The sequence below is a fragment of the Petromyzon marinus genome, chromosome 24 (assembly GCF_048934315.1).
Source record: "Petromyzon marinus isolate PM22_M1 ecotype Great Lakes invasive population chromosome 24, UKy_Petmar_22M1.pri1.0, whole genome shotgun sequence".
In the NCBI taxonomy this organism is placed as follows: domain Eukaryota; kingdom Metazoa; phylum Chordata; class Hyperoartia; order Petromyzontiformes; family Petromyzontidae; genus Petromyzon; species Petromyzon marinus.
The window spans coordinates 1,280,547-1,298,772 of NC_133690.1; the positions used below are offsets into that span (position 1 = coordinate 1,280,547).

The window sequence follows — 18,226 nt, forward strand, 5'->3', positions numbered from 1 at the left end:
CCGGAGAAAAGATGAGCATATAGGAGGGGAATTCAAAACACTGCATAGATGTAAACCTACTTCCTGTACTGCCTTCCATGGGCATCTCGCCTGCAGGTTGCTGTTCCACGTATGTATCCCATTTTTGTGAGTTTCATCAACCCCCACCCCCGCGTGATCACAGGTGTGCAGAATTAGAGGTACGCTTTGTAACAAGCGCTCAGCGTTACAGGCTCGTGGTGTGACAGGCGCAGTTTTACCGTGCCTCTCAGGGGCTCGTAGACACTGTGAGATTCTGCATTCAACGTCAGGTTTAGGCCACTTGTGGCTGATCTCCACGTCCAAGCGAAATGTGGTGGTGCACAAGTCCACTGGGTGGTCAACAGGTCCGTGTGTGCCACGAGTCTCCATCCCCACGTGCTGCCCTTGTGTGGTCCACATTGGTGTATGTATGTTGAACTTCTTTCGTGCCATACATAGCCAACCGTGATAATCTTTAATCCGAGTGGTCTGTCCTCGTGTCATATATCCTCATGTAGGTATCCTCATCGGGCCTCGTGACCTCGTGCCAGTATCCTCCTCCCATGTCCTCATCTCCTCGTGCCTCGCTCCGTTGCGCGTTTTGTGACCTCCCGTGCCGCGCGATTTTCAGTATTCCATGCGATCATGCCGTTTTTTTTCTCCAGGCTCGGTGTCCCGCGAGCCCCGGCTCGTCCCGCCCGCCCCCCACGTGCTCCACACTTCACTGCTCTCCAGCTTCAACCCCGAGAGCATCTACGTGTGAACCCTGCTGAGCTTTGGCGTCGGCGCGCGGCACCACTGCTGAGGTGGCGCGGCATCGTCGCTCTGCCGTGACCGCATTCATGCTGATCAGGCCGGCCGAGCACCTTCCGAGATACTGCTTAGAGAATGGTCCCGGCAACTTAGCGTCTGCTTACATTTGTGAAATCTATCCCCGGTGCTGGTACACGAGGGTCTACTGCTACGGAGAACGGCGCCGGATCGTTGGCATCCGCACAAATGTGCAGACGAGGGAAGACCAGTGAACTCTGAACTCGGAGGCAAGCTTGCTGACCACTTGGCCCTGCAGTCATTTGTAATCATGACTTAAATTGAAGCGACCTGCAGGCAAGCTGTGTTGTTGCTGCCTGCAGGGCCACGCAGCGTTGTTACAGAACCGGAACCTCGGCGCAGAAGACGGGAAGACGTGAACGTAGGTGGAGTCGCTACTGCTGCGACGTCGCTGCTGCTGCGACGTCGCCACTGCTGTGGTGACGCCGCTGCTGCGCCGCTTCTGCTGTGACGACACTGTTGCTGCACCGCTGCTGCTGTTACGACGCCCCCGCTGCTGCTGCGCAACAGCTGCGCCGCCACTGCTGCGATGACAACGCTGCTGCGACGCCGCCGCTGCTGCGATGATGTCGTGGTGCAGAAGCACTGTCGCTGCCGGGCCTGACCGTCGCCCCCCTCGGTGAAGTCCGTGCGCCGCGTCGCCGAGTTGGCAGGATGCACGGCGACCACCTGAGGACGTCGTTTTTGTTATTTTTATTCCTGTTTGTAAAGGACTTGCAGTGGCCGTTTCACCTGCAGTGTGTTAATATGTCGAGTCGTTTTATACCTTGGTAGCGCCCCGAGATGTCGCTGGGAATGTGTGGGATTGGCGTGTGAAGGGCTCGGAAGACTGGGCCACCCATCTGCTCAGCGCCATTGTCTTCATCTGTTTACAGTTGCCACATGGCTGCATTCCTGCCATCAAATGTTATTTTAAATGCCACACAATAAATAAAAAAAGTAACGATTTTTTGTATTTTACCAGTTAAGGCCCACTGAGCTATACAGCTCTTTTTGAGAAGCGACCTGCCTATAAATGATAGCTCGATCAAGTGTCTTATCATCAACGAAGTTGTTTAAATGATAGCAATCAAATACTCTAAACGCATGTTTCCAAATATGGAGGGAAAATCCGGAGGACCTGGAGAAAAATCCATGCAACCACGGGTAGAGAGAGGCATACAAACTCCAAATATACAGGTGTCTGGGTCTGGATCGAACCCACAACCTCCTTTATACCAACTTTCCAAGGCTTCCTGTTTAGTATCTGCTCCGCACAGGCAGACATACAGAGGCTCTGGAAGCGGTGGTGGGAGTCTCCCACTGTTGCTTCTTTGGGGCCTTAACAATGCGTTCAGTGTTTGTTAGTGAAACGTTAGGACGCGAATCGGGGAGAGTTTATGAATGAAAAAACATTTGCATTCCACTGACAATAGATTACACATTACTCCTTCAGGATAATAAGCAACTCATTACACATCGGGCTGTGGCTCATCTGTTTATGATTGCTCAATGTATTGGAAAGTAGCTAATGTGCTACTGGCCATTCACTGCACTGGATGTAAAACTATTTCTTGACTGGGTGTATGTAACACTGATTGGATGTGCAGGGAGCTCGTGACTGGGGTAGGTAACACTGGCTATGAAGGGAGCTTGTACCGTATTTTCCCGCATACGCATATAACCCGCAAACGCATATACCCCGCAAAAATAGCGTTTTGTGTAAAACAAATTTCAGATAGCCCGCACCTCCATACACCCCGCATGCATTCATATCTTTAACGTCGTTACCGCAGCTTAATTCCATCATATTTAAACAAAGTTTACATTTGTAATACATTCCACTATCAATTGTTAACATTAAAATCATAACGTGCACAAAGAAAACAAACTAACCGGAAACGAGTCAACTTAAAACAGTAAATAAGTAATTAAAGTAAATATCCAAAAAATAAGTAACACATAACTGGTAGATAAGTAAGAAAGCGTACTGTTAGGCTTACCAGCATTCGACCTCATCATATTACAGCCACTGGACCGGTAGTTACCCCTGTACAGTTTTAGCACTGGTAGATTGCGCACTGCCCAGACAATAGCGACACTATGGTAACGTCATTGCCTCCTGGCAACAAAGCCATTGGAAGTTTGAAACAAAGCTCATGGTCGTGACTGTATAGTGCTCAGCCAATAGCAGCGGCCTACGGGACTCAGCAATTATGATTCCACGTCTGGTACACGCTTGTTAAGGCCCTTCCCATTGTGCAATCCATAGCCTCAGCTGAAACTTTTGCACCCCCTACAGCCACTGAAAGTATTACGGTAAACAAAGTGCACCCACTTCAAACATCGTTTCATTGTACAAATAATTCGAATCATTTAAAACGTGATAACATGTGCAATTTTAGTGTGAGTGATGTATTCAGCAGTGCTTTAGTCAAAGGTAAGTGTTGCATAGTGGATAGTCCTACCATGAAAATATTAAATGAGTTATGACATGTCACACGTGTAAAATATTTTTTGGGATAGCACCTCCATATACCCCGCAGGGTCTTGTTTTGTTTGTAAAAAGTGGTATACCCCGTGGGTTATATGCGGGAAAATACGGTAATTGGGGTAGGTAACACTGGCTATGAAGAGAGCTTGTAACTGGGGTGGGTAACACTGGCTATGAAGGGAACTTGTAACTGGGGTGGGTAACACTGCAATGGAGGGAGCTTGTAACTGGGGTGAGTAACACTGACTATGAAGGGAGCTTGTAACTGGGGTGAGTAACACTGGCTATGAAGGGAACTTGTAACTGGGGTGGGTAACACTGCAATGGTGGGAGCTTGTAACTGGGGTGAGTAACACTGGCTATGCAGGGAGCTTGTAACGTGGAGGAGAGCGGTTCTCGTGCGGCGGGCAGCCGAGTGCCGCTTCGTGTGGGCGCCACTCAAGGCGCAAGCAGCAGCAGCAGCAGCGATGTGCGGTGTGGAGCGTCTGGCGATCGTTTTTCAGGTTACATTTAAATAGCATTTTTTTGTCACCGGGAGGAACGGATTATCTCAACGTTTTTGGTCGACTAGCCTTCAGGAAATAATTTAACCCACTAATGTGTTTATTCAAGTGGTGTAGTAGAAACGATGTTTGTTGTGATCGTGCAGGTTTCTTGTTTTCCTGACCTGTCACCATTGTCCACCGGCTGCTGGCGAGTATCTGAAGCAAACTTGAAATGCCACTGGGAAGAATCTGCGCAGTGTGTTGTGATGCGACGGTGACATAACAGTGACATCACAGTGGCATTGCAGCGGCGCTGCCAGGGCGATGGCGCCGTCGCTCCCTTGTGTCGAGGGAAACTGTACAACTCGCAACAGTCGTGCTCGGTCTGTAATTATCAATCACGGTCTTTTTCATAGTAAATTCTTATTTTAATGCATTTTACTCCGTAAGTCGTTATGCTATTTTGTGGAATTTACTAGAATTTTAATGAGTGGGTTTTTTATTCAGGTAATCGGCATTTACCACTTCGGCCCACTAAGAGCCCTGACTAAAGCGGTGGCCAGCCTCTTGGCTTTTCACAGAAGAATTATATTTTCTGTCATGAAACCACATTCCACATTCAATCTGTACCTCACCCTACTGGCCATGCACTCCCATGACCAGGGATCGGCAACCGCATGCGGCTCTTTAAGGACTGTCTCGTGACCATATTCACATGCATTGCGGCTCTTCAAATATAGATGATTTTTTTACCAAATTCGAAAAAAATGGCTCTTGTTATTTGAATTGCCGGCCCCTGACCATACAGACACAGTGGTCCCTGTACATGGTGCTCGGTGCCGACAGAGTGTGGCACCAAGGCCTAGAGGCCGACGATCGCTGGGACCGAAGCAAGCCAGCTCCTCTCATCACGCCCCGTAGCCCCAGAGAAGCGTTCTCTCCGTGCCGCTCGCCTTGCCCAGCGCGCGTCCGAGCCGGCACTGAGATGCCGCGGTCACCCTTTCGAGTCGGAGCCAGTCGGCGAGTGTGACTGATGCCCGAGCAATATAGTGGCAGAGCTGCGATACTCTATGCCCGAGCAATCGACGGTTTGCACTGCTTGCTTGTGCAACTGATCGACACCTGTGCACCCAGTTGGGATCTGTTAGGTTCACAGGAGATGAACTCGGCTTGTCGGCATCGGACCGCTCGGCCGTTGGGAGCAACAGGGTTCATCATTGCGTGTTGCACATGATGGTCGCTACCACCCTGCCGCGGGGAGGAGCTAACCGGGGAAGAGGGCGGGGCTATGCTGTGAGGGCCGAGGCTGGATGGTTGTCGCCACGCCCAGGCACGGCTTTTTTTCTCAACCGCTTGCTCATTTGTGGGCAAAGCAGATGCAGGCGATTAAGTTGCGTGCGTTTGGGCGTAAGAGCCCGAACTCTGAGGAGAGCAGGTGGGAGCTATATGAGCGATTGCTGGTTCTGATCCATTGAGATATTTTTAGAAGTAACATTCGCCATTTCGTATTCCTATGCATTTAAATTTGATTTGAGGACACGTATGATTTAACGCATCATTTTCTATCCACTGCTGGATGAAGGCCTCTGTAATATATACCCGGTTGCTTTAATTTGTATTTATTTATCCAGGAGAGCCACAGCATTATAAGACTTCAGGAGGGTCCTGAACTAGCTTTTGATTTTAAAATGTATGCAGGCAATTAATAAGTGTTTATACAAGTCCAACTGAGTCGTAGGACGAAGAGCTTCAGCTTGAGACGTAGAGCTTCCCGTTTTCAAATGTTGAGCTTCCAGCTTGTAGCATGCAGCGACCCCTGGTCCCTCAAGGGACCCGCCTTATATCCCCCTATGGTCAGGGCCGCTCCACCCTCGGCCCCGCCCACCTTCTCGAGCATTCTTGTTCTCTCTCGATTCTTCTCAAGAGCTCTCCCCGGACACCCACTAGCACCCCCATCTGGGGCCCCTTGTGTGGACCCGCACCACAAGCTGTGCGTGGTGCCTACACTATTCGAGTGCTCTTCAAGCCCCGCAAGGGCTGGTATTACACACAGCCATCCACACGGTGCTGTCCACGATGTAGGAACATCAAACGGCACGGCCCTTCCAGGCCGGCACCATACAGTGACATTCCCGATGTCACTACATCACACCTCCCCTTCGTAGCATCCAGCCGTCCTGGCTGTAAACTCCCCCTTTAAACAAACAATAAGTGAAATGCAACGAGGAAAAAAAACACTGTGTGCCTCAACAATAACAAGAACAGAAATAAATATCCCAACTCACCTGTACAAAAATTACACTATGTACAAATGTACAAACAAACAGGGAGAAGAGTGGCAACCAACGAACCAATAATAACCACACCATCTCAACAACAATATAAAAGAACCGCGTAACCCACGGGATCCCCCATTACCATCACACCTCCCACCTTCATCGTACAACGACGGACACAAGCGCAATGATGGCAAGGATCAACCAATAACCGCCACGACTCGGCGAGCACGACAAGCAACCGACAGGGAATCGCGAAAACAACACCATTCCAACAGTAATATATAAAAAGGCGTAACCCACGGGATCCCCCATGCCATCGCACCCCCCACCTTCACCGTGTAACAACACTCACGAGATTCAATGGCGGCCGGGATTCAGCCAATGACCGCCTCGACTCAGCGAGCGTGACAAGCAAGTGACAGCGTGGGAGCATGTGTGCAAGAGGATCACGAAAACGAGTCTTAGAGCGAGTCCGTGATGCCGGACCCCCCCCACCACCCCCCCCCCCCCCCCCAGGGGAGGTGGGTTCGCTCACCCTGGAGGACCTGTAGGGAATGTGCTAATGTCCTGCTGAACCCGGCTCCTCACGAAGAGCAGCAGGCCGGGCCGATGGATCCACTGCTCGAAGCCCGCGAAACCGGCATGTGCGGCCGGTCAGGGGACGCCAGGTGCACAGCGGCCAGAACAGAATTTCCTCGCCCGGGAGCAACCGTAGCGGCCACCTGCCCCGGGTCACCGGACGCACTCGACACTCGGCGCCAGCGATATGGAGATGGGATGAATTCGCGCGGTGCGATAACCGGTTCAAGGCGAGAGGGGTGGACAGCACAGCAATTAACTACATCCCGGGATCGTAGCGTGCAAGGCTCAGTACCTGCATTTCCAACAACGCCCCCTACTGGACGTGCCGGAGCCGCATGAGCCCACTCCGTAACCCTCCTGAATGATCGTGGTGTCCAACCCAGCATAAAGAACCTGAGCACAAGGTTCCTGGTCGTCAGACACCGAAATTTGACCTATAGCTCCATACCCCGCAGTACCCAAATCGAGCGGCTCCCTCAAACGGAGGGGAACAGACGTTCGTGCGCCGGCCGGGATTTCCCCCGTTCGGCGCACAGACACCTGTAACGTTAGCCGCACAACCGGGTAGGGGAAGGCAAAAATGCCACACGGTGTCCAGATGGCAATTACAAACAGCCATGGTCAATGCAGATTTCCAATGGCATCCTACCAAGGAAATCAGTTCCAAGCAAGCATGAAACAGTCAGGGTTGTGGAGACAAACATTTATTCCGAAAAGCTAACATCAGCGATGCGTACCGATGATACCCAATGAGCCGCCGTCAGCAGCGACACACGACGCATCGACAAGGTCGAGAACCCGACACTTGGGGGGCGGAATGTCACAAATCAGGACTGAAATGATAGTTGCTGACGCGCTCGTGTCGATCAGCATCCTTATTCCATACTCTCGATAGACCCAAGCACCATAGACGAACCCTCGGTTGCAGCCACTACTTGATGGGCCAGCTCCGACCACGGAGCTGACACACCTCGTGATTACGCATAGGACTTTCCCGTACCGACGCGCGATCGGGCCGCAAACCAAATTGCCGAGATGGGTGAAGTGAGGCCAGGGGTCGAGTGTGGAGTACGTTGCGACTCGCCTCAGGGCGTAGAGAAGAGCAAGGTGGCGGTGATGCCGGAAGGCGCCAACGTGGGACACGGCAGCCCAAAGCCACGTGGCCTGACAGCTCGCTCTGGTTGCAGGTAACACGGCCACCTCTGGAACGAGAAGATGACCTCGACCACCCCCGCTTGTCCGTCCGCCGCATGCCACCGCCACCCCGGTCGCCACCACTCCGAGTCGACGCACCTTCTGTAAGGGCCCCGCTCTATGCGGTGGCCCTGGCTCCATGTGGGACACGGCACATGTCACTAGCGCCCTGTCCCGATGCAAAAGTTCCTGGGCTCAGACGCACTTGGCGACTATGTGGTGCTCGACCGCTGGAGGCTCGTAGATGGAGACCAGCTGGTCGAAGGCCTGCGTAAGGGTGGATCTCTCCAGTGGTGGGATGGTGAGAAACGCTGCAAGGGCGCCTTCGTCGAGGATGGCAGGCAGCGCCCGCAGCGCCTCCTCTGACCACCCCGCCAAGCCGGCAGAGTCGCCATCCACGAGCGGTATCGCCGCTCCTTCCATCGCCGGCAAGACCGCGAGACTTAACTCCGCAAGGAGCGAAGTCACCGCGTGGAGGAGCTCCGTGAGACGCTCATGCGCCTCCAGGAGGGTCGCCACCACCGACGGCGAAGCATCAAGCGCTTGGATGGTGCCCGGCTCCGCTGGCAGCGTCTCCCCCGCATCCTCCGGAGCTGAAAGCTGCACGAAGTCCTCGTCCTCGTCGTCCAACGTCCAGCTACTTGGTCCTCGACGTGTAGACATAGTACACAGCTAGTTGAATAACTAGCATGTTGGCCACTTCCGACATCAGTTGTAGTGAGTCCAACTGAGTCAACACATTTATTGTAACACCGCAACGCAAAGAAGTAACTGCCCATTTACCAGATACAGAAGCGGGTGGTGGCCACCAAGCTAATTACTTTATACGGAGGAGTTACTGCTACGAAGGGTTGTACCCTCACTCAGGTCGGACCCTCACTCGGGTCTCCGACCACATGGTTGCCTCGTAAGATGAAGCGCTTCACCTTGAGACGTAGAGCTTCCCGCTTCCAGATGTTGAGTTTCCAGCTTGTAGAATGCAGCGACCCCGGTCCCTCTCAGGGACCCACCATATATCCCCCTATGGTCGGGGCCGCTCCGCCCCTGGCCCCGCCCACCTTCTCGAGCATTCTCGTTCTCTCTCAATCCTTCTCAAGAGCTCTCCCCGGACACGTGATCACCCATTAGCCCCCCCCCACCTGGGGCCCCTTGTGTGGACTCTCCGGATCACATGTCTACGGGGTCAACTACAGCTTGAGAAGGCGGGCGGGGCCGAGAGGGGAGCGGCCCCGACCGTAGCGGGATATAAGTCGAGTCCCTGAGAGGGGTCTCTGCATTCTACAAGCTGGAAGCTCAACATCTGGAAGCGGGAAGCTCTATGTCTCAAGCTGAAGCTCTTTGTCCTATGAGGCAACCACGTGGTCGGAGACCCGAGTTAGGGTCCGACCCTTCGTAGCAGTGCCATGGCCCGGGGCAACCCTGCCCCTGGGCTGACGCTCACCCACTCCCCCTCGTGGGAGCCCCCACCACACGGTGTGCGTGGTGCCCACACTATCCCAGTGCTCACCAAGCCCCGCTAGGGCTGGTATTACACACAGCGACCCACACGGTGCTGTCCACGATGTTGGAACATCGAACGGCACGGACCTTCCGGGCCGGCACCATACAGTGACATCCCCGATGTTACTACACAAGCGTAGTGGGTTCACTTGAGAGACACACACATTCAGAAGGCAACACGTTTATTCTATGACCACAACGGGGTAACTACATAACCAGTAACCACAACGGGGTAACTATATAAATGGGTCAGGGCAGTCGGCACACTGCCTGACCCGGGACCTCCCTTTTATGCCCCCCAGCGTGGCCTGGCTTCGCCCTCGGCCACGCCCCCATCTGGGACTTCCCTGAAGATTCTGAGCTATACACCACGTGTTCCTTCTGTCACCTTTGGCTCACATCATTACCTTGTCCTGTCACGTGCCCTTGCCAGCCAACCGGGCTGCTACATCCTCAGATGCCCCCTCTCTGCCAGCCACCAGAACCATGCCCCCTAGGGATCTCTTCCATGACATCGTGTACTCTGCTGGCTACTACACACGCAATTCCTCTCTCTGTCGGTAGATGGCGCTAGGCGCCGCAGTGACCCATTATATGTCACTACACAAGTGGTAAGAAACCGGAGCACCCGTAGAAAACCCACTCGCGCAAAGGCGCAACACAATCCCCATACAGATGTAAATGGATGGCGATTCGTCACTTGCTGTACCACCTTCTAGCACGTCGACTCTCATGGGAAGGAAATCTCGCAGTGCTGGTTTACAGGCCATGTGCATAGCCACCACCGCCTAGATTTAGCTGCAGGATGAGGGGAGCACTACAAGATGACACCCCTGCAGAATGAGGGACGCCTTGCAGGATGATGGGAGCCCTACAGGATGAGGATGGCCCTGCATGCTGAAGAGGGCCCTGCACTATGATGAGGGCCCTATCGGATGAGGAGGGCCCTGCCGGATGAGGAGGACCCTGCTGTATGAGGAGGGGCATGCTGTATGAGGAGGGGCATGCTGTATGAGGAGGGGCATGCTGTATGAGGAGGGGCATGCTGTATGAGTAGAGGCATGCTGTATGAGGAGGGCCCTGCTGTTTTTCAGTTTCATGTATTAGGTACTAGCTGTACTACTCGGCTTCGCCCAGGACGTGGATCCACCACGCCCGGCCGCCTTTGTCTCCCCAGTGGCGATGTTCACACACCACACCAGTTACTCGTTTGAGGCTGAGTCGACCTAGGGGAGGCCCAGGACCGGTTAAAATAATCGTCACGGGTGGTGGCCGTGAGCGGGAATCGAACTCGGGTCGCCGGGTTCGTAGCGCAGCGCGCGAATCGCTACGCAATCCCCCCCCCCCACACACACACAGGATAAAGACAAAATCCCCCGTGTAGCCTGTAGGGGCAAGTGCTGTTAGCGAGCACCTATGAATGCCGGCACGGCACACGAGGGGGTGGGTGACAGCAGCACGCCCGGCCGCCTTTGTCTCCCCAGTGGCGATGTTCACACACCACAGCAGTTACTTGTTTGAGGCTGAGTCGACCTAGGGGAGGCCCAGAAGCGGTAGAAATAATCGTCACCGGTGGTGGCCGTGAGCGGGAATCGAATACGGGTCGCCGGGTTCGTCGCGCAGCGCGCTAACCACGACACTACAATGCGTGACTCTTCCACATGCGTGGGTCACGTGACAGATTTGATGTCACAGCTCACTTGCCGTTCAAAAAATATATGCATTATTGAGCTCCCCCCCAAAAAAGTGTATTTTTATCATTTTTGCATGGTGTACAGTCTAGAAAGTACCCACATGGCAAATTTCCAGTTTGTTGCATGTCGGAAAGTACGCTAAACATTTTGAACAGACACATTCACAACTTTGCCTTTTATATATATATGGAGATAACCTTGTGAGCCATACGGCTCTTGACTCGGGTGCAACCGAAACAAAACAAAACATGAACAAGAAACATCTTAAAGTGACTACACGCAACAGAAAAATCCAGGAAAAAACAGCAAAGTCTTCCAGAAAAAACACCGTATTTCAACGCTGTGTGCAAAAATACAAGTGGGATGCAATTGAAACGATAACAACCATATTACAATGTAGATTAAAGTTATCAGGCTATCTCTGTACTACAACAAACAAACATGGCTAAACCAATTGTTTTCAAAATAAAGCTATAAAAACAATGTAACAGTGATCATAGGAACTGTGATGAGGAGTGCCATGCAGTATGAGGAGGGCCCTCATACTGCGCAGCAGCAGCACTGGGCTTGGCTGTCTTCATTCCAACGCTGTCCTCTGGACAGTCAGGTCCCTTCACCTGATGAAGGCCACTTGTGTTGTGGCCGAAACGTCGTGATTTTTTTGTTATTTTATTTTTACCTACGTGACTTTACCGAATAGAACCAAAGAGTATGGATCCTTGCAGTCACGAAAGCTTCAAATCTAGAATTGCTTTTCCTGATGTTCCATTCGGGAGCTCCTCTCTCCTCAACTGCACCTCGTGCTCTCTGATGTTACTGCTGCTGCGAGGTAGCGAGAGCCGCGGTGGTGTCTCGCTCGCCCTGCACAGACGAAGCCCCGGAACAGAGGCTGGCAAATGAAACCCCAGAGCTGGCGTCACACCATCGTCGACTGCACCAGCAACTGAACTGCGAGCGGAGTGTCGCTTTCGTGCAGCTGATGGCCGGGGAAACATACGACGGGCACTGGGTCCGTGATGGGGGGAGGGGATACGAGGGGAGGTTGTTAGAGACCCCCCCCCCCCCCACTGCTCCGAGTAAAGACGAACGCTCCTCAAGCACGATGAGATACATCGAGGACACGTGCGCTCGGGCTGTGTAGCTACCGAGCCCGGCCTGGCTCATGTGTGTTGGTTACATCTCAATGTGGCGGAAACTCCACGTGCCAAGGCTCGAACCACGGCTATCACCACGATTCATTTGGACCTCCATCTCTGGCTGACCTTGGTGGCAACACCAAGGCCGCCTCAAGAGGTCATCACCAGCTCCTGCCCGTGGCGCTGGCGGGGCACGGTGAGGCGCTGGCGGGGCACGGTGAGACGCTGCGCTTCCACGTTCCGCTGACGAGCCCTGTGCGTGTGGTGGTGCAGCATGAGCAGCGGTTGGCAAACAAAACAACGGCAATTTTTTTTATTCGGTAACCCCCCCCCCTCCCCCAAATGTTTCAAGAGCCTTAACGTCACGAAGCAGTCCTTAATGAGTCGCATGCAGCTCCAGAGCCGCAGGTTGCTAACCCTTGCCCATGGTGAACTGGTCTGCTATGGTCAGGGGTCGGCAACCAAAAGAACAAGAAGACTTTTTTTCGAATTTCAAGAGCCGCAATGCAGTCCTTTAAAATCCGCATGCAGCTCTGGAGCCGCAGGTTGCCGACCGCTAAGCATGAAGAAGCCACTTTGTCAATCCCTGCACTGTTGTGAAACAGCTGCCGCTGTAGAGAGGGGAGGGAGGAGTTTGCGGGCCAGCAAGCAGCATTATCGATCACTCGGCGAGAAACCACCGAGACCAGTAGCCTCTTGCATGGGAAACCCGAGGTGTTGACCAACTCCGGCTCCAGGGTTAAACTCGAGGCGTTCAGCGCACGCGCTCACGCATTCAAGGCTACGGTGCAGGTATTACGGTGATGGTAATATTCCAGAAATGTTAAATACAGTCAAACATTTGCGACCGATTTAACTCTGAGTTTGTTGTATTAGTAGATTGCGCCCACATTTTAAGGACCATTCACTAGCGCCAAAAGTGGACATTCTATATTACTGTCAAGGACAAATGTATTTAAACAGCAACTGTAGCCTCGTGGTGCAGTCGTTCCAGAGGGGTGGCGGTGATGGATTTACGGTCGGCTTGCACGAGAGGCCGGCCCTTGCACCCTTGCCATCGCAGCTGCGTTTCTTTGTTGAGCTCTTCGCCGACAACAAGAGGCGTCTATTCATTGTTGTGCATCACAATAACACACTCGGGATCGCTTTAGGAGAGTAAACAGTAAAATTTTGATTTAAAGCTTTCGTGACTGCAGTGATTCATATTCTTGGTTCTTTCGGTAAAGTAACGTTGTTTTATATATTTTATTATTTTATTGGTTCCCTTCAACGTGACTTTACCGAAAGAACCAAGAATATGAGAGTAAACAGTGTTCGGCCAAAGGCCACACTACAGCAAAAAAAAAACCCTTCCCAGGAATACAATGTGTGCGTGTGTGTGTAAGTGAAGGGGGTGTGTACTTTATAGCGACAAACACAGAGGCGTTATTGCGAGTTGTAAAATGAAAGGCAATCCACCGCGCTTGGACGCGGCGGTAACGTGGAGTGGCCGGCAGAGCGACGCCCCCGTGTGGCCATGCGGCGCCGTTGAGGGATTTCCCACCGGTCCAGCACCATCGGAGCCTCTTTTTATTTTTTCTTAATTTTAACCCAGGAAAGCCTCGCGGAGTCTCGGGACTCATTTAAACAAATGCTGTATTGAATTTCTATTTAAAGCTTTCGTGACTGCAATGATTCATCTTCTTTGGTTCTTTCGGTAAAGTCATGTAGAATGAGAATAAAATAATAAACTGATAAAATAAAATAACAATAATATTCTCACGACGTTTCAGCCACAACACAAGCGGCCTTCATCAGGTGAAGGGACGAGACTGTCTGGTAGGACAGCGCTGGAGTGAAAGAGCCACGTTCAGATCACGACCTTTAAGCTGTGTGAGAGGAAACAAAGCGCCTTGACAAAGGAATTAGCATATAATTTAGCATTGAAATGGCTGAGTGATTAGCTTGTGACTGGTCACAGAAATAGCTATGTTAAAAGTTAAAGCATACACATCCGCAGAGGCACCCCTTGACAAAGGAATTAGCATAGAATTTAGCATTGAAATAGTTAAGTTAAAGCATACACATCCGCAGAGGCACCCCTTGACAAAGGAATTAGCATAGAATTTAGCATTGAAATAGCTGAGTGATTAGCTTGTAACTGGTCACAGAAATAGCTATGTTAAAGTCAGAGCATACACATTCACCTGTATTGCTTGTGTACGTGGACGGAAATCTCCCTGCCTCAACACGGAGGTGGCTCTGGTGGCAAGACGCGGGGCGTGCGGTCCGGGCAGGCGACTCGAGGCGTCCACGTGCTGGGCCACGCGGTGGCCACTAGATGGCAGATGTAGCCAAGTCGTGGATGATGCTGCCCTCCCCCCGCCCCGTTCCGCCCCTTGCATTGTTTTAAAACAAAACAAAAATAAAACTATTCAACTATTTTATATTTTTACCCGGTAATACCCATTGAGCTATGTAGCTGTTATTCAGAAGCGACCTGGCCACTAATGACAGCTCAACGAAGTGGCTTATCACGTGTAAATGTGTTGAAGCCAAATACTCTGAAACGCGTGTTTCTAAATGTTGAAGGCAAAAATCTGGAGGACCCGGAGAAAATGAAAATGTCACAAGACCATGGTGGAGAGAGAAGGAACTCCCAAACTCCAAATATACAGCAGGCATCGTCAGGGTCTTGTTTCTCGGTACTCCGCTTATCCTTGCCGACTACCAAAAATAATGCATTGGTTAAACTTCTAAAGCGACGAGAGAGCAGTGGGGCCCCAGCATCGTCATTGCGGAGTTGCGAGGGGAAGGAGTGGGCGTCTGGGCCACAGACCCCTGCTGCCTTGCACTCAATTTGAGCCTCTCCTAGAGACGTCTTGAGCTGGGCCCCGAGGTCGCGGGCGGCGGCGTGAGATTGTGAAGACGGAGGCCCGCCTCGCCACACGGACAACGCAAGCGCCGTCGTCTGCAGCCCAGTCGGCTCCACGGCATTCTGCGAGTGCGCAATATTGGCGGCGTTGACCGAATACGTCGTGCAAGGAAAACTCTGGGCCGACTTCGCCATACACCGCGTCTCATCAGCAGAGTCGCGCTTGCTTGAATCGGTGCTGGCGGACTGCCAGACTTAAAAGTTAAGGACCATGTCTTGATGACACGGGTCCTGTACGTCGTGACTGCTGCTGCAGTGGCGTTGCGTTCTGAAATGGGAAGTCGTGTACTGTATATGGACAGCATTTTGACGATGGATTGAATCGTATTTTGTATTTCGGAGCAGGGTACGCTTTTGCATGAGTGATATAGCACAATATAGGCACATGTTAGAGTGAATGAACACAGCTGACGATGGATGTATAACATTGCATAGGATGGATTAAAGAAAAAAGCTCCACGTAATGAACGACTGTGCGTTACCTCTGTATTATTATTGTTGCTGCAGGGTTCACATTGAGGGAGGATTGACAATATCAACAATACAACTTGTAATACACACGTCTGAGTTTGTCAGCATTTGCTTCTTAGACGAGGGCAGTAACTTGGATGCTGCTGCTCTGCATTTAAACGTCGTGGCGGTATAAAAAGAGCAACTATTTCGCGTTAATCATTTACTTTCTCGCGATTCGCAACTCCGTTTAAATCAGTTCTCGTGGTGTCGAAGCAGTCGGAAGACGAATGTTATGAGCGGCTGAACACGAAGCTTCACAGTCTGTTGCCGTATAGCAGCACCCAGCCTGATGGCAATTGGCTGCTCCGTGTTCCAAAGGCAGCGAGATTTGACTCCTCGTGCCCTAGACTTGGTCGGACGGTTCCTCGATTCATTTCCGGAATAATTTCTTGGCGGACGGTGGTAGCAAACGACTACGACTCGTGGTGTCACCGCAAGTTCGAATGGGAAAGCAGCTGCTGAATCGAAGGCAACTTCTGATGGAGGGTCTGATGCTCACTCAAGGGCAAGCAGCGACATCGTGAGACTGGTTTATGAAGACCGGTGTGGTGTTATGTGGCACAAGTGTACCTCCAATACGTACATTTGCAGCGAGATAGAGTTCCAAATGGCAGGTGTGGCCAGAGAGAAACACCCCTCCAGCAGAGCCTCCTTTAACTCCGAACAATTATCAAGCACTATAAACACACATTGGACCCAAGTAGGAATCCTGCAGCCGATGTTTGAATTTGAATGCTACGGGGAACATTCAACTGATGACATTATGGGAAGATGCCACATCACGGTATACTCGGAAAGCCCAACAAAGGGCAACAGTACCTTCAATCAGACCGAGTCACCAGAAACAACAGCGATACGGACCATTACCTGCATTGCTTCCACACTACTCTGCCGCTACATTGCTACTGGTTTCACAATGATTAGTGATCCCTCGGTGCAATGCAGCCCTGCTACGCTCCGTGAAGTGTCCTGATGCACAATTCTTGGGAATCATCATCACAGCGTAGCAATTACACGATATGCGACTGCGGCTACGAACCACAGACCCTACGGAACGTTTCCCGTCGTGTAGCCAGAAATAATAACCTGAAGGCGATGCGGACGGATGATTCTGCAATCCAACAACTCTCAGACAAAGCAATGGAGTGGATCAACCACGTACGAATTGATCTCTAATTTTAGTAGCAGCTGTTTACCCGTGGCACATCACGGGGAGATGCGAGTCGAGTCGCATCTATAATGCATGCCAATGTGAACGGGATATGAAAGAGAATGGAAAATAAGGGGAAATGAAACTGAGAAACGGGAGCAAAAGGGTCAGGAGAGGTGATGACAGGGACGAAGAGGTGACACGAGGCACTTGACGTTACTGCACGGAGCAGCGTGTTTCCACGGCGTGGGGAGACTGGAGGGATCTTTGAGGGTGGCGCCACAAGCACGTGACTTACGGGAGGCTTGAGCTAATTTATATTGACGGTGATACTGCGTTGGCAATGGTGCACACAAAACACCGCGAGGATTCATATACCGCGAGGATTTGGTCTTTTCCAATCTAAAAAAAGTTGCTGTTCATTGGCCATACGCGAGATGAATACGCACTCAGTTTAACACGTAGGCTTTGAATACGCACTGCTTTAATTGTCGGGCCCCACAGAGACAATGGCCTCGTTAGACGAGACAACCACCGAGTGAACGATACCCGTCACGTCCCCTCACGCTCACCTCGGAGTACAGAGACGGTTAAAGATCGAGAGAGCATCCACACAGTGTCCCAATCAACGGCCCTCTAAAGGAACCCAGATTGCATTGCGCCCGCAAGGAAGGTCACCGCATCGCGCACTTTGAGATGCGCTTCAGCAGCCGCCTGGAATGCTCTTCCTTCCAATATTAGGAAGCCACTGGAGCTATGCACTTTTAAATTTAGATTGAAGTAACTAATTTTAGCACTGCTTTTTGTGTTTAGTTTGTCCTTACCCCACACCTCCAATTATCACGGTTGGCTACATATAGTGCGAAAGAAGTTCAACATACATACAAAGTTCGTGTTAGAACTCAGGGCTCTCCGGCCTCCACTAGTTTTTCACTACGATAGAGGTTTTTTGTTCTCGCCGTTTACAGATTTGAACAAAGTCAGTGGCAGGGGGCAGGCTCGCGGCCCCTGCAGGCGTTCGAGGGCTGCACCGGTCATCCCTGGGCATCGTCAGCATCACAACGCGCGGTGCCTGGCTCGGGAGACATCCTCTGCCCACCTCCTCGGGGCATTCAACAGCCTGGTTGCATGTACGAGAGAACTCAACTCTCATGCTGCTGCTGCACACAGAGCGCATTTTGAAAGCGGCGTTCTGTGCTGCCCCGCGCCATCACGGACTCCTTGACCTGGGAAGCTCGACCCGATGCTCATTCTGGTGTCACGGATTCACACGCCGCCAACAAACCCAACCTAAGTGACTGAAGAGCGAGTGCATCATTACTAGACCTGGTCTACATTACACAATTGCGGATGTCTTTTAAGGATCACGTACCCTTGCAAATGAGGCAACGTGTCGTTTCCAGCGAAGTTATGGCAGAAACACGCATTCCAGCGACGAGACATTACTATCATCGCCATCACCGCCCTCAACGCTG

General features: G+C 51.8%; 1 protein-coding gene across 1 annotated transcript in view; it reads left to right on the forward strand.

The window, feature by feature from the left end:
• Positions 1-15,556, forward strand: part of LOC116945468 (ras association domain-containing protein 8-like) — a 46,371-nt gene extending 30,815 nt beyond the window's left edge. Inside the window, exon 5 of the mRNA XM_032959787.2 lies at positions 666-15,556. Within this exon, the coding sequence (XP_032815678.1) occupies positions 666-763 (98 nt within the window). The 3' untranslated portion in view covers positions 764-15,556. The remainder of the gene's footprint in view (positions 1-665) is intronic.
• The last annotated feature ends 2,670 nt before the right edge of the window (positions 15,557-18,226 follow it).